Genomic DNA, 15,590 nt, shown 5'->3' with positions numbered 1-15,590 from the left:
CTTCCAGATTATAAAGAGGTCATCTATGAACCTATACCATGCTATGATATTATTAGACATGGTTTCTTCAAATGTGGTTATGAGGACCTGCTCCTCCTACAGCCCCATATGTAAGCATGCATAGCTGGGAGAGAAGCAAGCCCCCATCGCCACGCCCCTTAATTGCTGGAAAATCTGATTCTGGTTGCTATTGAGGCATACTTGAATCATATCACTGATCATTCTATTATGATTTAACATAATAGAAGGCAGGTTTAGTTCCCAGGAAGTATTCCACTGCCCGTACACCGTCCAGATGATTAATACTTGTATATAGGGCAGTCACATCAAGCGTGATCAGCAGGAAGTCCTGCTGCCATACTATTGGTCGAATTTTTTCCAAAAAATCCCCAGTGTCCCGCAGATGTGACGGCAAGCCTTTTACATGTTCTTGAAGGAAGTAGTCAATATATCGGGAAGTATTCTCAAAAATACTGCGTTTAGCCGAAATAATCGGTCTCCCCGGGGGCTTTGCAGGGTCTTTGTGCACTTTTGGGATCAAATATATATATATATGCCCTTTACCTTCCTCTGCTGCGAGAACGCCGCCAACGTCCTCTTGTGCTTTGTGAAAGAAACAGATAAGAACATCTCTATCTTTAGAAAATATGCTAAATCATTTCAGACTTTGGAGGCACCTGTGGAAACGAGAGCATAATTTCACTTTTGGTTTGCAGAATGGCATGGCTTTTGTGCCAACAGCTAGGATATATATTTAAAATTAGGAAACACTGTCATGATGTCATGATGGGTACAGTCCTCTGAAACCCGGGACTGTCCAGGGAAATCCGAGATGTCTGGTAACCCTAGATAATAAGCTTTTCTATGTATTAACTAATACGGAGGTTTGCAATTCAGAAGTTTCTGATGGAAAAGGATTGTGCTCACCCCGGAACAAAATTATGTGCCCAGGTTAACACAGCTTTGAATTCCTAGATAATGCTTCCATTCGCAAAGTCCTCCTAAATTTGTACTGCTTCTTGCATGTGTAATTGATCGCATCAAACATTCTCATTTTTTTTTAAACAAATTCAGGTATTGGCAGATGGCAACTTATAAAGGGATAGCCAACACTATACGTCCCAGAATGAATTGACAAAAATGGATAGAAAAACCAACCACTCATGAATGGGGCAAAATTGAGCTCTGTTTATTAGTCTAGATTTGGCGTGGAGGAACACCTCCTTCTTGTTGGTATTTTTTGTTTTAAAAAGTACCAACTCTTGATTTGGAAACCCAAGATTTAGCTTTATTTCAGAAGGTGAGAGCCCCCCCCGTGAAGAACCCTAGCATTATTTAACCGGAACAATGTCCAGTAGATAGTGCCCCACCAGTTAATCCCCTGCAAGAAAGCCTAATCACTAAGTATTCAAGTGACTAATAACGAATAAGTAGGTAAAATCGAAAAAAAAAATAGTTGGCCCTATAACGCTTTTAAATAATGTAATGGATACATGATACATATATGTATATATGTGCAACTACCTTATGATCTCCCAAACAGAAAACTTGAGGGATTATATAACAGGAGCAGCTAGGATTTTGAAAAGAAGGCGTCCAATATTAAACCTAAATATTGAACCTAATGTTAAACCTTGCGGCCCCCTTTACCCAGATCCATTAATAGCTCATCAGCTGCTTGCACAGACCTAATGTTATACATCTTGTTGTTGTGCATTATTTTGAGAGCTGCCGGGAACATTAGCTGGGCTGTTGCGCCCAAATTTCTAAAGGCTTCCAATCGCCTCCCAAATTCCCATTGCTTTTCAAGCGTAATTCGGGAAAGGTCCGATCTGATCAAAAAGGTAAAGTCTTTTCCAGACAGAGACTTTTGTTTTAAAGCCATGTTTAGAATACGCTCTTTTAGTACATAGGTGTGAAAATTGACTATTGATCTCTGTGGATTCAGCTTAAAAGGATCTCTATGTACCCTCTGGATATCCAGTGACAATTCTGCAGAGGTGCATTCTAGAGGGAGTGCTTCTTTCAGTAGAGAAACGATATACTGTTTAATATCTGATCCTTCAGACCCTTCTGGAACATTCAAAATACGAATGTTCCCCCTTCTCGCATTATTCTCAAGGGACTCCATCCTCTCACTGAGGGCCAGATCTTCCTTAGTAAGTTTCTTAATGTCCTCTTTCGCCTGGTCCAGATAGACGGAATGAGCACCCACAGTCTCTTCTAACACACCAGTTCTTATAGTGAGACTTTCGATTTTGTTGTCGAGCGTTTCACAGTAATTTTTGAACTCTAGTTGGTTAGCGGAAGACTCAGCAAATCCCTTTCTTATCTCCAGCGTAAGAGCTGAAAACATTTCCAGAACAGAGGCTGCTGTCAATGGAGCTTGGAAAGAAGAGGAAGGGGCCAAAAATGAGTTGGCATCAAGTTGAACAGGATTAACAGAGTCAACTTCGTCTGGGCCACCAGATGCACCTCCCAATTCAATAGAGTCTAATTCTTCCACCTCTTCAGGGAATACCGTAATAGGATCTTGAGGTAAACTTTGCTCCCGCGATGAGGACCGGAGCTGAGATTGTCCTAACAGGAGGAGTTGCTGCTCAGATCCAGGTTCTATAAAGCCTTGTGCCTTGACCGCAAAACCCGTAGTTTGAGCCATTTCTAAAACTTGGGCTGGGTTATTTTCAGCACTATCTGTCACCCCAAGGGTATCCACCAAAGTGGCAGGTTGACAGATAGATAAGGAGTTACTATCAGATGTAGATGCCATGTCTTGATCGTCCAAACCTTCAGATAGATGTAGAATCTGTGGAATGGCTTTAAAATAAGAGCGAAGTGAAGGAGTAATTTTTGAACCTGTTGGATGAAATATTTTAGGATCCTTGGACTTTGCCTTAGTTTTACTCTTCACAATCGGAGTTTTGGATTTGAATTCAGTGTTCAAAAAAGAAGATGACTTCATTTTAGACAGTATATTAACACGTTTCGCTACTTCTAGCCCCCCTACTGGAGCATCACTTTTTTTAAGTTCTATTCTCTTTCTACGTCCACGACCTCGACCTCGTTTAGGCTCTCCTTTCGCAGTCTTTAATGGGCTGGCTGTAGTTTTAAGTGCACCAGGGACACTTGAAGTAGCCTTGCATGAAAAAGTATGTATATGTCCCTTACTATTAAGAGTATCAAAACAACAGTCAGGTGTAGTAGGAGTGGTAGAAATAGACCCTAGCAACGACAAATCTGTAGGGCTTCTACTGGCCAAATTATAGCCTAAAGACCCCTCCACTGCAGCAAGGGTAGCGGAATTTTGTAGATTCTGGGAGTAACCTTGTAACCCTTCCTTAGAGGATGTAGTTTCGAAATATGTGTCCAAATCTAGGGCACTTCGAGGAGAGAATAAGTTCCTCAATCTCTTGCCCTTCCTTAGCTCCAGTGCTGCTACGGTGATCCTCGGGCTAGATATTAAAATAATTGATGAGACTGGGCATTTTCCCGTGGGGGGGGAGGGGGGGGGGGTTTGTGAGCAGCCGCTCACTTGATGTAGAGAAAAGCTAGTGTAAGTTTTGTTTTTTATTTTATTTTTAGAATCCAATCTCTCAGCAAAACAAACCCTCTGAATATGACAGATTCTGGGGTTTAGCACATCCAAGCCCCACTTGCCTGTATTGCATGGAAACGCCTGAACCCCCTCACAACACCCGTTACCTCCGTGGCACCCGTTACCTCCGTGGTTACAACAGTCACCGCCTCCGTCTCCGCCTCGGTCTACACCGCCGCTGACTAATCTGCCGGGGCCGAGATCGGGACACCATGGAGGTAGAGAGAGGACTCCTGCACACCGCCGAGTGACCAGGAAAAAACCAACCATCAATGCGGTATGTGATTCGGACGATATAATTTTACTGGAACCGCTGCAGCAATTGAAGTCAAGAGTTCAAAATGACGAGCTCAAATTGCAGACAAGACATTTACTAGCATCTTCGAGATCGGTTACGTATTCATAATGAGCAGAAGGCGATCTTTACAGGGTGATCCGCGCGGAGCACCGCGGCAAGCCAGCTAGCTGCCGCCATGTTCTTCTCAATTCGTTTTTGGGTGGCAAAAATTTTAAAAAGTCCTCATTAACCGAGATAAATTAAATAGAAGTTTTTGGAATGGCAATTCATATTTTACACCTATTCACTACATTATTTTAAACATTTTCCTTTGGTATAGCACTAATCACCGCACTTTTTGCTTAGGAGATAAGTAATCTAGGTTTCCTTTCCTGGAACGTCAATGGCCTCCGCACCATGTCCCGAGCCAGCAAGATTTTGCAATATTTAAAGGACTCGGATGCGCAGGTCATGGTGTTGCAGGAAACCCACCTTACACAATCTGAACTAGCGGCACTTATTAAGAAGAATAGATGGATTGATTTTTCTGTCTCTACCACCCAAACCTCTTATATAAGAGGTGTCGCCATCACCTTTAAAAGGGGAATTAAAGCTAAATTATTATCATAGGCGGTAGATCCTTCTGGCAGATGGGCCATAGCCTCGGTTCTTTTGGCTGGATTTTCAGTCACAATAGTTGGCTATTATGGTCCGAACCAAGACGACCCCTCTTCGTTGGAATCAATCTTTTTACAGTTGCTTTCTATCTCTGGACCTATAATTTTAGCCGGTGACTTTAATATTGTCCTGGACCCCATCCTGGACAAGTCCCCTAACAATAGATCTATGGTCTATGGTCTTGTCTAAAACTAGATCTTTTTTACTAGAGGCTATGAGACTCCATGGGTTGGTGGATGTCTGGCGACTTAGGTCGGGAAACCAACAGGGGGTTTCCTATAGGAATTTTAAATATCACCATAAGTCAAGGATTGACTATATATTGGTTACCCAAAGATTGGTTGATTCTGGTAAAACAATAGCATATATTCCATTGCATCTTTCAGACCACTCTGCGGTTAAATTGGTGTTGGGTCTCCGTAGTAAAAAAAAAACGACAACGTGGTCTTTTGATCGCTCTCTTCTCACCAATGAAGAAGATATCCTGTACCTTAAGTCAGAGACCCACAATTTCTTCTTGTCTAATAGTGGTACTGCGTCCAACAGAACTATTTGGGACTCGTTTAAGGCAATGTTGAGAGGGCTGATTGTTTCTAGGGTTGCCTTTCGGAAGAAAAGTTATAACGAATCGATCTCCTCTCTAGAATTAGAAATGACCCGTGTTCAACATGAGATTGATCTCAACAGTATAGCCTCGAGGTCTACTCTAGATCCTCTTTACAATCAGCTGGTCGCTTTAAAGGGAAGCTTGGCATCGATCTTAAACGGAAGGGTCCAACAGAGATGGGAGGCCAGTAAGCTGGCCCATTTTGAGTATAGTGAAGGTGCAGGCAAATTACTGGCTTGGAAGACCAAAGTAGATCAGGTCCGGAACAACATTGCAGCCATTAAAGTAGGTAATATCAAGATCTCTTCAGCTGATGAGATTAGGAAGGCATTTAGAGAATTTTTCCAGGAAATTTATCAAGAGGACAGAGTGGTATCAGCTGAATCTGCTAAAGTTTGGCTGAATAAAATTACTCTGTTCTCCTTTTCTCCTGAACAATCCCAATATTTGGATAAGCCAATTACTGAAAGTGAGGTAACATCTGCCATTAAGAGATCTAAGAAGGGAAAGGCGTCAGGACCCACTTGTGGGACACCCCCGCGCCGCACGGCCACCAGCTGCTGCGTGTGCCCCTTTGTCCTGCCGCTTCTGCCTCGCTGCCGCTGACCACGCCCCCTCCGGCGTGGTCCGTGATCGCCTGCCGGTTCTCCTGAACTGCTGCTGCTTTGTGTTTTTTGCCCTGTTTTTGCCCCCATTTGTGCTTTTTTTTAATTTTTTTTTTATTGGGATTGTTGTGCCTGTGTTGTGCGTTTCCTTCCTGTTTGTCCGCCTACCTCGCCGCCCTCCGCTCTCCCTTCCCGCCACCGCCGCTTTCCCCGCCCCTTTTTTCTTCTGTACCCTCCCCGCTCCCGCCTCCCAGCTGCTCCGCCCACCCGCGCCTTAAATGGCGACCGTGCGACGCAGGTGAGTGTGACCCACTTGTGGGACACCCCCGCGCCGCACGGCCACCAGCTGCTGCGTGTGCCCCTTTGCCCTGCCGCTTCTGCCTCGCTGCCGCTGACCACGCCCCCTCCGGCGTGGTCCATGATCGCCTGCCGGTTCTCCTGAACTGCTGCTGGTTTGTGTTTTTTGCCCTGTTTTTGCCCCCATTTGTGCCTGTTTTTTATTGGGATTGTTGTGCCTGTGTTGTGCGTTTCCTTCCTGTTTGTCCGCCTACCTCGCCGCCCTCCGCTCTCCCTTCCCGCCACCGCCGCTTTCCCCGCCCCTTTTTTCTTCTGTACCCTCCCCGCTCCTGCCTCCCAGCTGCTCCGCCCACCCGCGCACTTGGCCTTAAATGGCGACCGTGCGACGCAGGTGAGTGTGACCCACTTGTGGGACACCCCCGCGCCGCACGGCCACCAGCTGCTGCGTGTGCCCCTTTGCCCTGCCGCTTCTGCCTCGCTGCCGCTGACCATGCCCCCTCCGGCGTGGTCCGTGATCGCCTGCCGGTTCTCCTGAACTGCTGCTGGTTTGTGTTTTTTGCCCTGTTTTTGCCCCCATTTGTGCCTGTTTTTTATTGGGATTGTTGTGCCTGTGTTGTGCGTTTCCTTCCTGTTTGTCCGCCTACCTCGCCGCCCTCCGCTCTCCCTTCCCGCCACCGCCGCTTTCCCCGCCCCTTTTTTCTTCTGTACCCTCCCCGCTCCCGCCTCCCAGCTGCTCCGCCCACCCGCGCACTTCGCCTTAAATGGCGACCGTGCGAACGCGCAGCGGTCACGCGCAGCGGGCGCGCCGATTGTGCGCCGAAGGCGCGCCAAAGGTAAGCCCGTCTGCGCCCGTCCGCGACCGGATCGCGACCAGCGCCAGGACCCCTGGCCCACGAAGACCCCGACCTACCCGACTGTCGTACTCCGCCGCCACCCTCATCGCACTCAACACCGGCCGACTCCCAGAATGCCACCAAGCCACTCCACGACGCACCCACGGACCTTTCAGCTGCCACGCCTGCAAATTCACCTGCATCCGGACCTGCCTCGCACCAGCATCCGCCAAGTCGAACACCAGCAGCACCCACCTCAAGTTCATCCTGCTCAACACCCGCTCCGTCCACAGACACGCCATCGAACTCTGGAACCTTCTAGACGCCACAGCCCCTGACGTTGCCTTCCTCACGGAGACCTGGATGAACGCCTCTTCAGCTCCCGACATCGCCATCGCTATCCCAGAGGGCTACAAGATCGTCCGGAGGGACCTCAACGCCAACCAGATGGGAGGAGGCATCGCCATCATCCACAGGAACACCATCCGTCTCACGACCAGCACCGACAACACCCTGACCAGCGCCGAACACCTGCATTTCCAGATCCACACCAACCCGAACACCACCCTCAGAGGCACCCTGATCTACCGACCCCCGGGACCACGCACACAATTCAGCGAGGACATCGCCGACTTCGTCAGCCCGCATGCCCTCCCCTCCGCTGACTACATCCTCCTGGGGGACCTCAACTTCCATCTGGAGAACAACAACGACCACAACACCAGCACCCTGCTCGACAACCTCGCCAATCTCGGACTCAAGCAACTGGTGTCCACCCCCACCCACCTCGCCGGACACACACTCGACGCAGTCTTCTCTTCCAGCACAGACATCGACTTCAGCCACGCCACAGAGCTTCAATGGACGGACCACAGCTGCGTCCACTTCACCTTCAAGAGAACGACGACCCACCACCATCAGCAACAGGCCGCCCGCAGAAGCTGGAACAAGATCACAGCAGACCAGCTCGCCACCTCCCTGAGCCAGCACCCTCCTGCCAGCTCAGCGAACCCCAGCCAGGCCGCCGACAACCTCACGAAGTGACTCAGCATCTGCGCGGATGAGCTCGCCCCGCTGAGGACCCCGCCCAGCAGACCCAGCAGCAAGAAAGCCCCGTGGTTCACCGACGAACTCAAGAGCTCCAAGAAGAACTGCCGAGCCCTCGAGAAAGTCTGGAGAAGGGAACCTACACCGGACAACAGGACCTCCTTCAAGCTTGCCACCCGGAAGCACCACCAGCTGATCTGCGCCGCCAAGAAAACAGCATTCAAGGACCGGTTGGACAACAACGCACACAACTGCAAGGAACTCTTCAACATCGTGAAAGAGCTTTCCAACCCCAGCGCAGGAAACAACGACATCACCCCATCGCAAGACCTCTGCAACTCCCTCGCTTCATACTTCCACAACAAGATCGCGGACATACACAACAGCTTCAACAACCAACCAACGCACACCATGACCGAACAACCACCCCCCACCACCACCCTCCACGCCTGGACCCCGATCAGCACCGAAGACACCATCCGCACGATGAACTCCATCCACTCCGGATCACCGACCGACCCCTGCCCTCACCACGTCTTCAACAAGGCCGACGCTGTCATCGCACCCCACCTGCGAGACATCATCAACACATCCTTCGACACCGCCACCTTCCCTGAGAGCTGGAAGCACGCCGAACTCAGCGCTCTACTCAAGAAACCAACAGCGGACCCCACCGAACTCAAGAACTACCGCCCCATCTCGCTCCTCCCGTTTCCAGCCAAAGTCATCGAGAAGACCGTCAACAAGCAGATGGCCGCCTTCCTCGAGACGAATGGATCCCTCGACCCCTCACAGTCCGGCTTCCGAGCCAATCACAGCACCGAGACCGCCCTCATCGCCGCCACCGATGACATCCGAGCCCTGATGGACAACGGAGAAACAGCGGCCCTCATCCTCCTAGACCTCTCCGCGGCATTCGACACTGTCTGCCACCGCACCCTAGTACAGCGCCTCAGCAACATCGGAATCCAGGACAAGGCGCTGGAATGGATCATCTCCTTCCTCGACGGAAGAACACAGAGAGTCCGCCTACCACCGTACAAGTCAGAGGCCTCCGAAGTCATCTGCGGCGTCCCTCAAGGATCATCTCTGAGCCCCACCCTCTTCAACGTCTACATGAGCCCCCTCGCGGCCATCGCACGCAAACACAACCTCAGCATAATCTCCTACGCCGACGACACCCAGCTGATCCTCTCCCTGACCAACGACCCCGCCTCCGCCAGAGCCAACCTGCACGAAGGGATGAAAGAGGTAGCCGAGTGGATGACGACCAGCCGCCTGAAACTGAACTCTGACAAGACGGAGGTCCTCATCCTGGGCTCTTCACCCTCCGCCTGGGACGACTACTGGTGGCCTCCCGCCCTGGGCACCGCACCCAAACCAACGGACCACGCACGCAACCTGGGCTTCATCCTGGACTCCTCCCTCTCCATGACAAGGCAAGTCAACAACGTCTCCTCGGCGTGCTTCAACATCCTACGCATGCTACGGAAGATCTTCTGGTGGATCCCCACCGAGACCAGGAAGACCGTCACCCAGGCCTTCGTCACCAGCCGACTGGACTATGGCAACGCCCTCTATGCCGGTACCACCGCCAAGTTCCAGAAGAGACTCCAGCGGATCCAGAACGCCTCAGCCAGACTCATCCTCGACATCCCACGAACCAGCCACATCTCCGGACATCTGAGAGACCTTCACTGGCTCCCCGTCAACAAAAGAATCACCTTCCGCCTCCTCACCCACGCACACAAAGCCCTACACGACCAAGGCCCGAGCTACCTCAACAGCCGGATCAACTTCTACGCTCCCAAACGTCACCTCCGATCAGCCAACCACGCCCTCGCCGCCGTCCCCCGCATCCGAAGAGCGACTACAGGAGGAAGGTCCTTCTCCTACCTGGCCGCCAAGACCTGGAACTCCCTCCCGACCTATCTGCACCTGACCCAAGATCACCTCTCCTTCAGGAAGAAGCTGAAGACCTGGCTGTTCGAGCAGTAGCGGCACCCCCCCCCCCCCCCAGCGCCTTGAGACCCTACGGGTATGTAGCGCGCTCTATAAGTGTCATTGATTGATTGATTGATTGACCGGATGGCCTACCAGCTGAGTTATATAAGATGTTGGACTCAGCGATTACTCCTTTTCTTACTAATCTCTTTAATCAAATACTCCTAGAAGGAATGGCGCCTCCATCATCTTGGGATAATGCCTCTATCACTCTCATTTTAAAATCGGGCAAGCCTAAGGAAGAGTGTGGGTCGTATAGGCCAATTTCCATCCTGAACGTGGACTACAAAATATTTACCACAGTTCTATCTTCAAGACTGGCAGATATTGCACCTTCTGTCCTTCATTCGGATCAAAAGGGGTTCCTGAAGGGTAGACAACTATATGAACTGACTTATGATCTAATCGGCACCATAGATATTGCAACATCCTATGATCTTCCACTGGCGGCCCTTACGTTAGACGCAACCAAGGCTTTCGACAGGGTCAACTGGGTGTACCTGTCGGAGGCCTTGGGCAGGTTTGGCGTCGGAGACCGCTTTCGTAGGGTAATTAGCTTGTAGTACAGTAATCCCTCTGCTGCCCTACTTGTTAATGACGATCTATCGTGCCCTTTCTCTATCACTAGGGGAACACGACAGGGGTGTCCGCTTTCCCCTTTGCTCTTCGACTTTCATATTGAGCCTTTTGCTCAATGTCTAAGGGAGGAGGTCTCTATTAAACCTTTTTTCTATCAGGGTTGGAAGAGGAAAGTGGCATTATATGCCAACGATGTGCTTATTCTAACATCAGAAGCCGCTACGGCTCTCCCTGCTATTGTGCAGCTGGCTCAAGCCTTTGGACAGGTATCTGGCTATGAAATAAATACAGCCAAAACTGAAATGCTTGTTTGGAATGATGTGATTCCTCCACCGTATCTCCAACCGGGCACTACAATGAGATACCTAGGTTTGACAATAGTTAAAGATATTGACAAAATAGTCCAAGTAAATTTGGCCACAGTATTTAAAGATTGCCGTAAGCTTCTCCAATCTTGGTCACACCTCCCTTTGTCATTAATAGGTAGGGTTAATCTTGTCAAAATGTCTATTCTCCCAAAGGTTTCTTTCTTGTTTAATACCATTCCCTTATATTTTGATCCAAAAACTTTAGCCAAATTCCAATCAAATATTTCTTCTTTTATCTGGAATAACCATCTTCCACGGATCGCCTGCAAAAAACTAAGACGGCAACGTGATAAGGGTGGTTTGACAGCCCCGGATATAAAATTCTACGCTTGGGCCTTTCAATTATCCCACTCACGAATGCTATTGAAGGGTCCCGTAGCCTTGGGGGTGGGTCTTATGTATACAGCTATGTTGGAGGGGGAAAAAATTGGCCATTCTGGTTTTCTTTTTAAGTTTGGAAATCCTAAGTTTTAAAAAAAAGTTAAACTGAAGACTGTACAAGGTTTTGCTAGGACATGGGCTGAAATCATGAAAGGTATAAAAATAAATTACTTCTGTGAGAAAACTCCTCTGTGGGATTTACCAGAAAATCCTGTCTGGTTGCCTTAGCAATCCCACTGAGAGAGGCAGGTTTGGAAGTTTGGGGCGACCTCTTCTATGAGGGAGATCTACTTTCGTGGGAACATTTGCAAGCTAAGGTTGGCTCTAACTTCTCCCGTTTCAAATACATACAGATCCACAGTTGGACGGCGGCTTATAAGGTATCTTCTGCCAATAAGAATAAATCAAAGCTTGGAGGTCACAGCCTATTGATTACTGACTTATTAAACAGTGGTCCAGCCAAGAAAGAAATATCTAAATGGTATAATTTTATCCTCGAGGAGTCAGAAGGAGACTTCGTTTTGCCAGACTCTCCATGGGGTTCTGTGATGATGGAGTCTGATCTACAAACTCTCTGGAAGTCCTCTTTCGAGCTTTTGTGGAGTATTGTCAAACCGTCTTGGCTGCGGAGAAATCACCTTTTTTCCCTGCATAGGGCATATTATTCCCCTCTAAGACTTTCTAAATTTACAGCTGGCCAGTCAGTGTCTTGCACTAAATGTGGTCTGATTGCTGCCTCGGATACACATATGTTTTTTGAATGTCCTGCTTTAACTACGTTCTGGCAGGATATTAGCAATTCCCTTACAGAATATTTAGGAAGACCTGTGACAATGGACCTGCCTCTAATAATATTTGGAATCTTAGATGGTGTACAATACCCACTCAGGTGTTTAATTTTTTACTCTGTCCTGCTTGCAAGAAGAGAGATCTGCAGGAAATGGAAGGACCCTCTTCCTCCCTCTTTCAGGGATTTGCAAACTCAGTATTGCAGACTTCACTCACTGACCTGGCTAGATCTGGTAATCACAGTAAAAGAGCTTTTTGGTATTTATTCTCATGGCTCCAGTGATTTGCTCGGGGTTTTTTTTTTTCCGAGTCCAATGATTGATTTCCTAGGGTGCTTTTAAAAATTTTTGTACCCATGGAACAGCCGATATCCGGTTCATGCCCGGCTCCCTTTTTGGCTGTCAAAACCACTCCAAGGTTCGCCATATGTTGGCGTACTAACGACTTGGTGCCTCTTTGGAATACGGTGGAGAGCTGAGGGACAGGCCGCCCCTACAAGAATTGTATCCCTTCCAGTTGTTTGTTACACGGAGACAGCTATTTTCCACTAACCCTTTTGGCACTTTGTCTACATGGAGGTTATGAGGACACAAAAAAAAAAAAGATTTAGCTTTATTTCAGGCCATGTCTCATGATATTTATTTCTATGTTTACTTTCACGAAACTTAATGTTTAGTGTTTTGAAGTCTGCTTCTGACAAAGAATTAATTCTTGCCCTGTATGCAGTCACTTGCCTTTCACACCCCTCGGGCAGTGATTTCAGAGCCTGTAACACCCTCACCCCTTTGATTTTGTACATGTGCTATTGGTTGTTTAAGTAGTGCCTAGAGGTGCTTTGTTTTGATTGGTTCACACATTGTAAGCGTTGCTCTGTTCTGAAATCAGCGGAAACAGTGCTTAACTTGAGCCTTTGGGTTCTAGAACTCAACACCAGGATGTGATTGTCAACACTGACTCTTGTGATAGTCTGCCATAAGGTGGCGCATTCTGGCTCATTTTAAGATGACCAGTACTGTTAATTAATAATTAATATACATTCAAAATTACTGTTACCTGCTGCCGACATCATTGTTATAGCTTTGGGGGCCTGAACTAGTCCGAATTGTCCCACTTGTAGGAGTGTGATCGTTAGTAGTTGCTTTGCTCTATAATTGGTGGCGCTGGAGGGGCAATGTGTGGCGCAAGCTGCAGTGGACTCCTGACAGGAGCCCTGGCACTTATTTGGTTACAGATTAACCACTGAATGGGAAACAACATCAGCAAGGAGGGCACACGCCGCGTGTTGCTGTTACAGCCCAGGAATTACGATGAATGTGCCTTTACAATGCATTCTTTTACCACGCATAACTTAAGAAAAGCAGCTTTGGACTATAAAGTCTATTACTTACCCTACTGTTGCACAGACTGGAGTTGGAATAGAGATTTGTACCGCACCAGAAGCAGGTAGTTTTGTTTAATGACTGTAAAATTGGCGACTGTACAGGTTTTATGTCATGTCAGTGTATGACGGGCGAGAACATTTCACAATTAGTGAAATGAAGGTAACTTAGTTATTTCTGCAGGAAATATCCTGAAGTCAATTTGTGAATTTGGATTAGAAATATTCACAATTCCAAACCTTCTTCTTCCAAAAAGAAGTGACCATATTCATTAAAGCAATGTTTTGGAGAAGAAATTATTTGAGAGACAGCAGCACCTCAGCTGCCACCAGCTGCTAGATTACACCAGTTTACCTTTGGTTATTCCATTTCTTCACTATTGAACCACTCAATACCACACTAATGCCTGTGGTAATGCTACTATAGCTGCAGGATATTACCTCAGTATATTCTGCTGAAATCCCAATAAGGGCTCAAATTCTCATGTCAGCACTTTCCTTCTGTCTCACTTTTATATCATCATTCCTAAGCAATGGTTTGACTCATGGAAGGATAGTTATAATCCCATTTTTGTGGGGTACAAGTTTATAATCTAAACTGTGTGTTGGGTGTACCGGCTAGGTCAATTATTGTTATCTACAAGGGTAGTGTAATTCATGCAAGCTCTGTGGTTGAACCAGGAAGAATTCCACAGGAATAATGGGCAATGTGTATGATTCCCTCTGACATTACTACTAATGTCCTAGCACATGCCACCTAAAAAATTCCCATGCTTACCAGATCAGTGGCTCACCGAGCGATGGTTTCACACCTGGTGAGAGGTTACCCATCTGAGCTTCAGGCCCTTTATTAGAGGTTGGTCACTAACTGATGCCAGATTCTTTCTAGGATTGGCTCTTCCATGGTACAAGCAAGGAAATGAGTACCTCCATCTGTTCTCGGTTAGTATCGAGATTTGTAACACATTAGATGCATTTTTTAGTGTGACATCTGAACCTAGATACAAGAGTTGCTAGATGATGAAAGCGTTTTTTTCAACCACCGTGCTCTTAAAGCACCTTTCTTACCTGTCAGCAGTTTTAGAATTATTAGTATGAAAGAAGAAGCTATTGTATTTGTGTTAAAAGGGACATTATGATTGTTTAGGTCTTAATATATATATCATGTTCTCAATTCCTTGCTCAATAAAAAAATAAATTAAAGAAAAATAAAGTTCTTTTCCGGAAGAAACAGATTAATATTAGAAATGTCATCCATGACTAAGAGAACATTTATTTCTCAACTGACTGGGGACAGTTATTGCACCACAGAGATCCTCCCTTTGCCTATCATTTCTCACTTATCATGTGATCTGAAAGGGATGAGGTAATCTCAGCCGGTGCCACTCAGCTTCTGCCATATGTAGCCAGGCTTCCCGGCAGATGGGCTTGGACCAAAGGTGACTCACTGTTGGCTTCCAAACAAAGAACCTGTATTTGTCCCACGTGGCTTCCCTCAGTCACTGAACCATCTGCAGCTACCTGGCTTAGGAAACAAGGCATCACAGGTCCCTTGTAAAGTACATAACAAAGTGAAACACAAGACCATAATAAAAAATGTTTGTATTCATGGACTCCACACAGTGGTAGACAGTGAAATTCTGGTCAAGAATTGAGTCCTTCTTCTTTGAAGAAATAGGAATGGCATCCCTGTGTGTAGAGCTCACACTGTAGGGTAAGCTGGCCTCAGCAGACTACAGCTGCCTTCACAATCCAACCTACTCTGCAGGTTCTTTCTTCATTGAATTCTTCATCTGAACTCTTGGTCCTTCCCCAGCACAGAGAAGATGAACGGTGCCTGTGCTGAGGGAATGGACAAGTTGGGGCTAGCGTGTCCAACTATTTAATGGGCACCTCTTTCTCTGGAGGTAATTTTACCTTTTGATTAGCACATGGTGTAAATTTACTAACAGTGCACGGTATAATGGCCATGATTAAAGGACAGATTTTGGCAATCGAGAACAGGTAGTTTCACCTGAGAGGCGGGCGAGGAGGTGGAAGATGAGGGCAGGGTGTGCCAGGAAAAGCATTTCACAATCTCAATATGCAAACTGGGGATCTCCCAACATATACACCAGGGTATAAATAGCCTGCTCTACAGCACCTTGTGGAA

The 15,590-nt window shown here is 47.5% G+C and overlaps 1 protein-coding gene across 1 annotated transcript; it reads right to left on the bottom strand.

The window, feature by feature from the left end:
* Positions 1 to 1,627: 1,627 nt before the first annotated feature.
* Positions 1,628 to 2,770, bottom strand: LOC147700990 (uncharacterized). Its single transcript, XM_086928559.1, has one exon. It carries the CDS (start codon positions 2,768 to 2,770, stop codon positions 1,628 to 1,630), a length of 1,143 nt encoding a protein of 380 aa, XP_086784685.1.
* Between the last annotated feature and the right edge of the window lie 12,820 nt (positions 2,771 to 15,590).

Source organism: Lissotriton vulgaris, chromosome 7, assembly GCF_964263255.1.
Source record: "Lissotriton vulgaris chromosome 7, aLisVul1.2, whole genome shotgun sequence".
Lineage (NCBI taxonomy): Eukaryota > Metazoa > Chordata > Amphibia > Caudata > Salamandridae > Lissotriton > Lissotriton vulgaris.
Note: the sequence above shows the minus strand (reverse complement) of the source record. Positions and strands in the feature narration are given on the sequence as shown.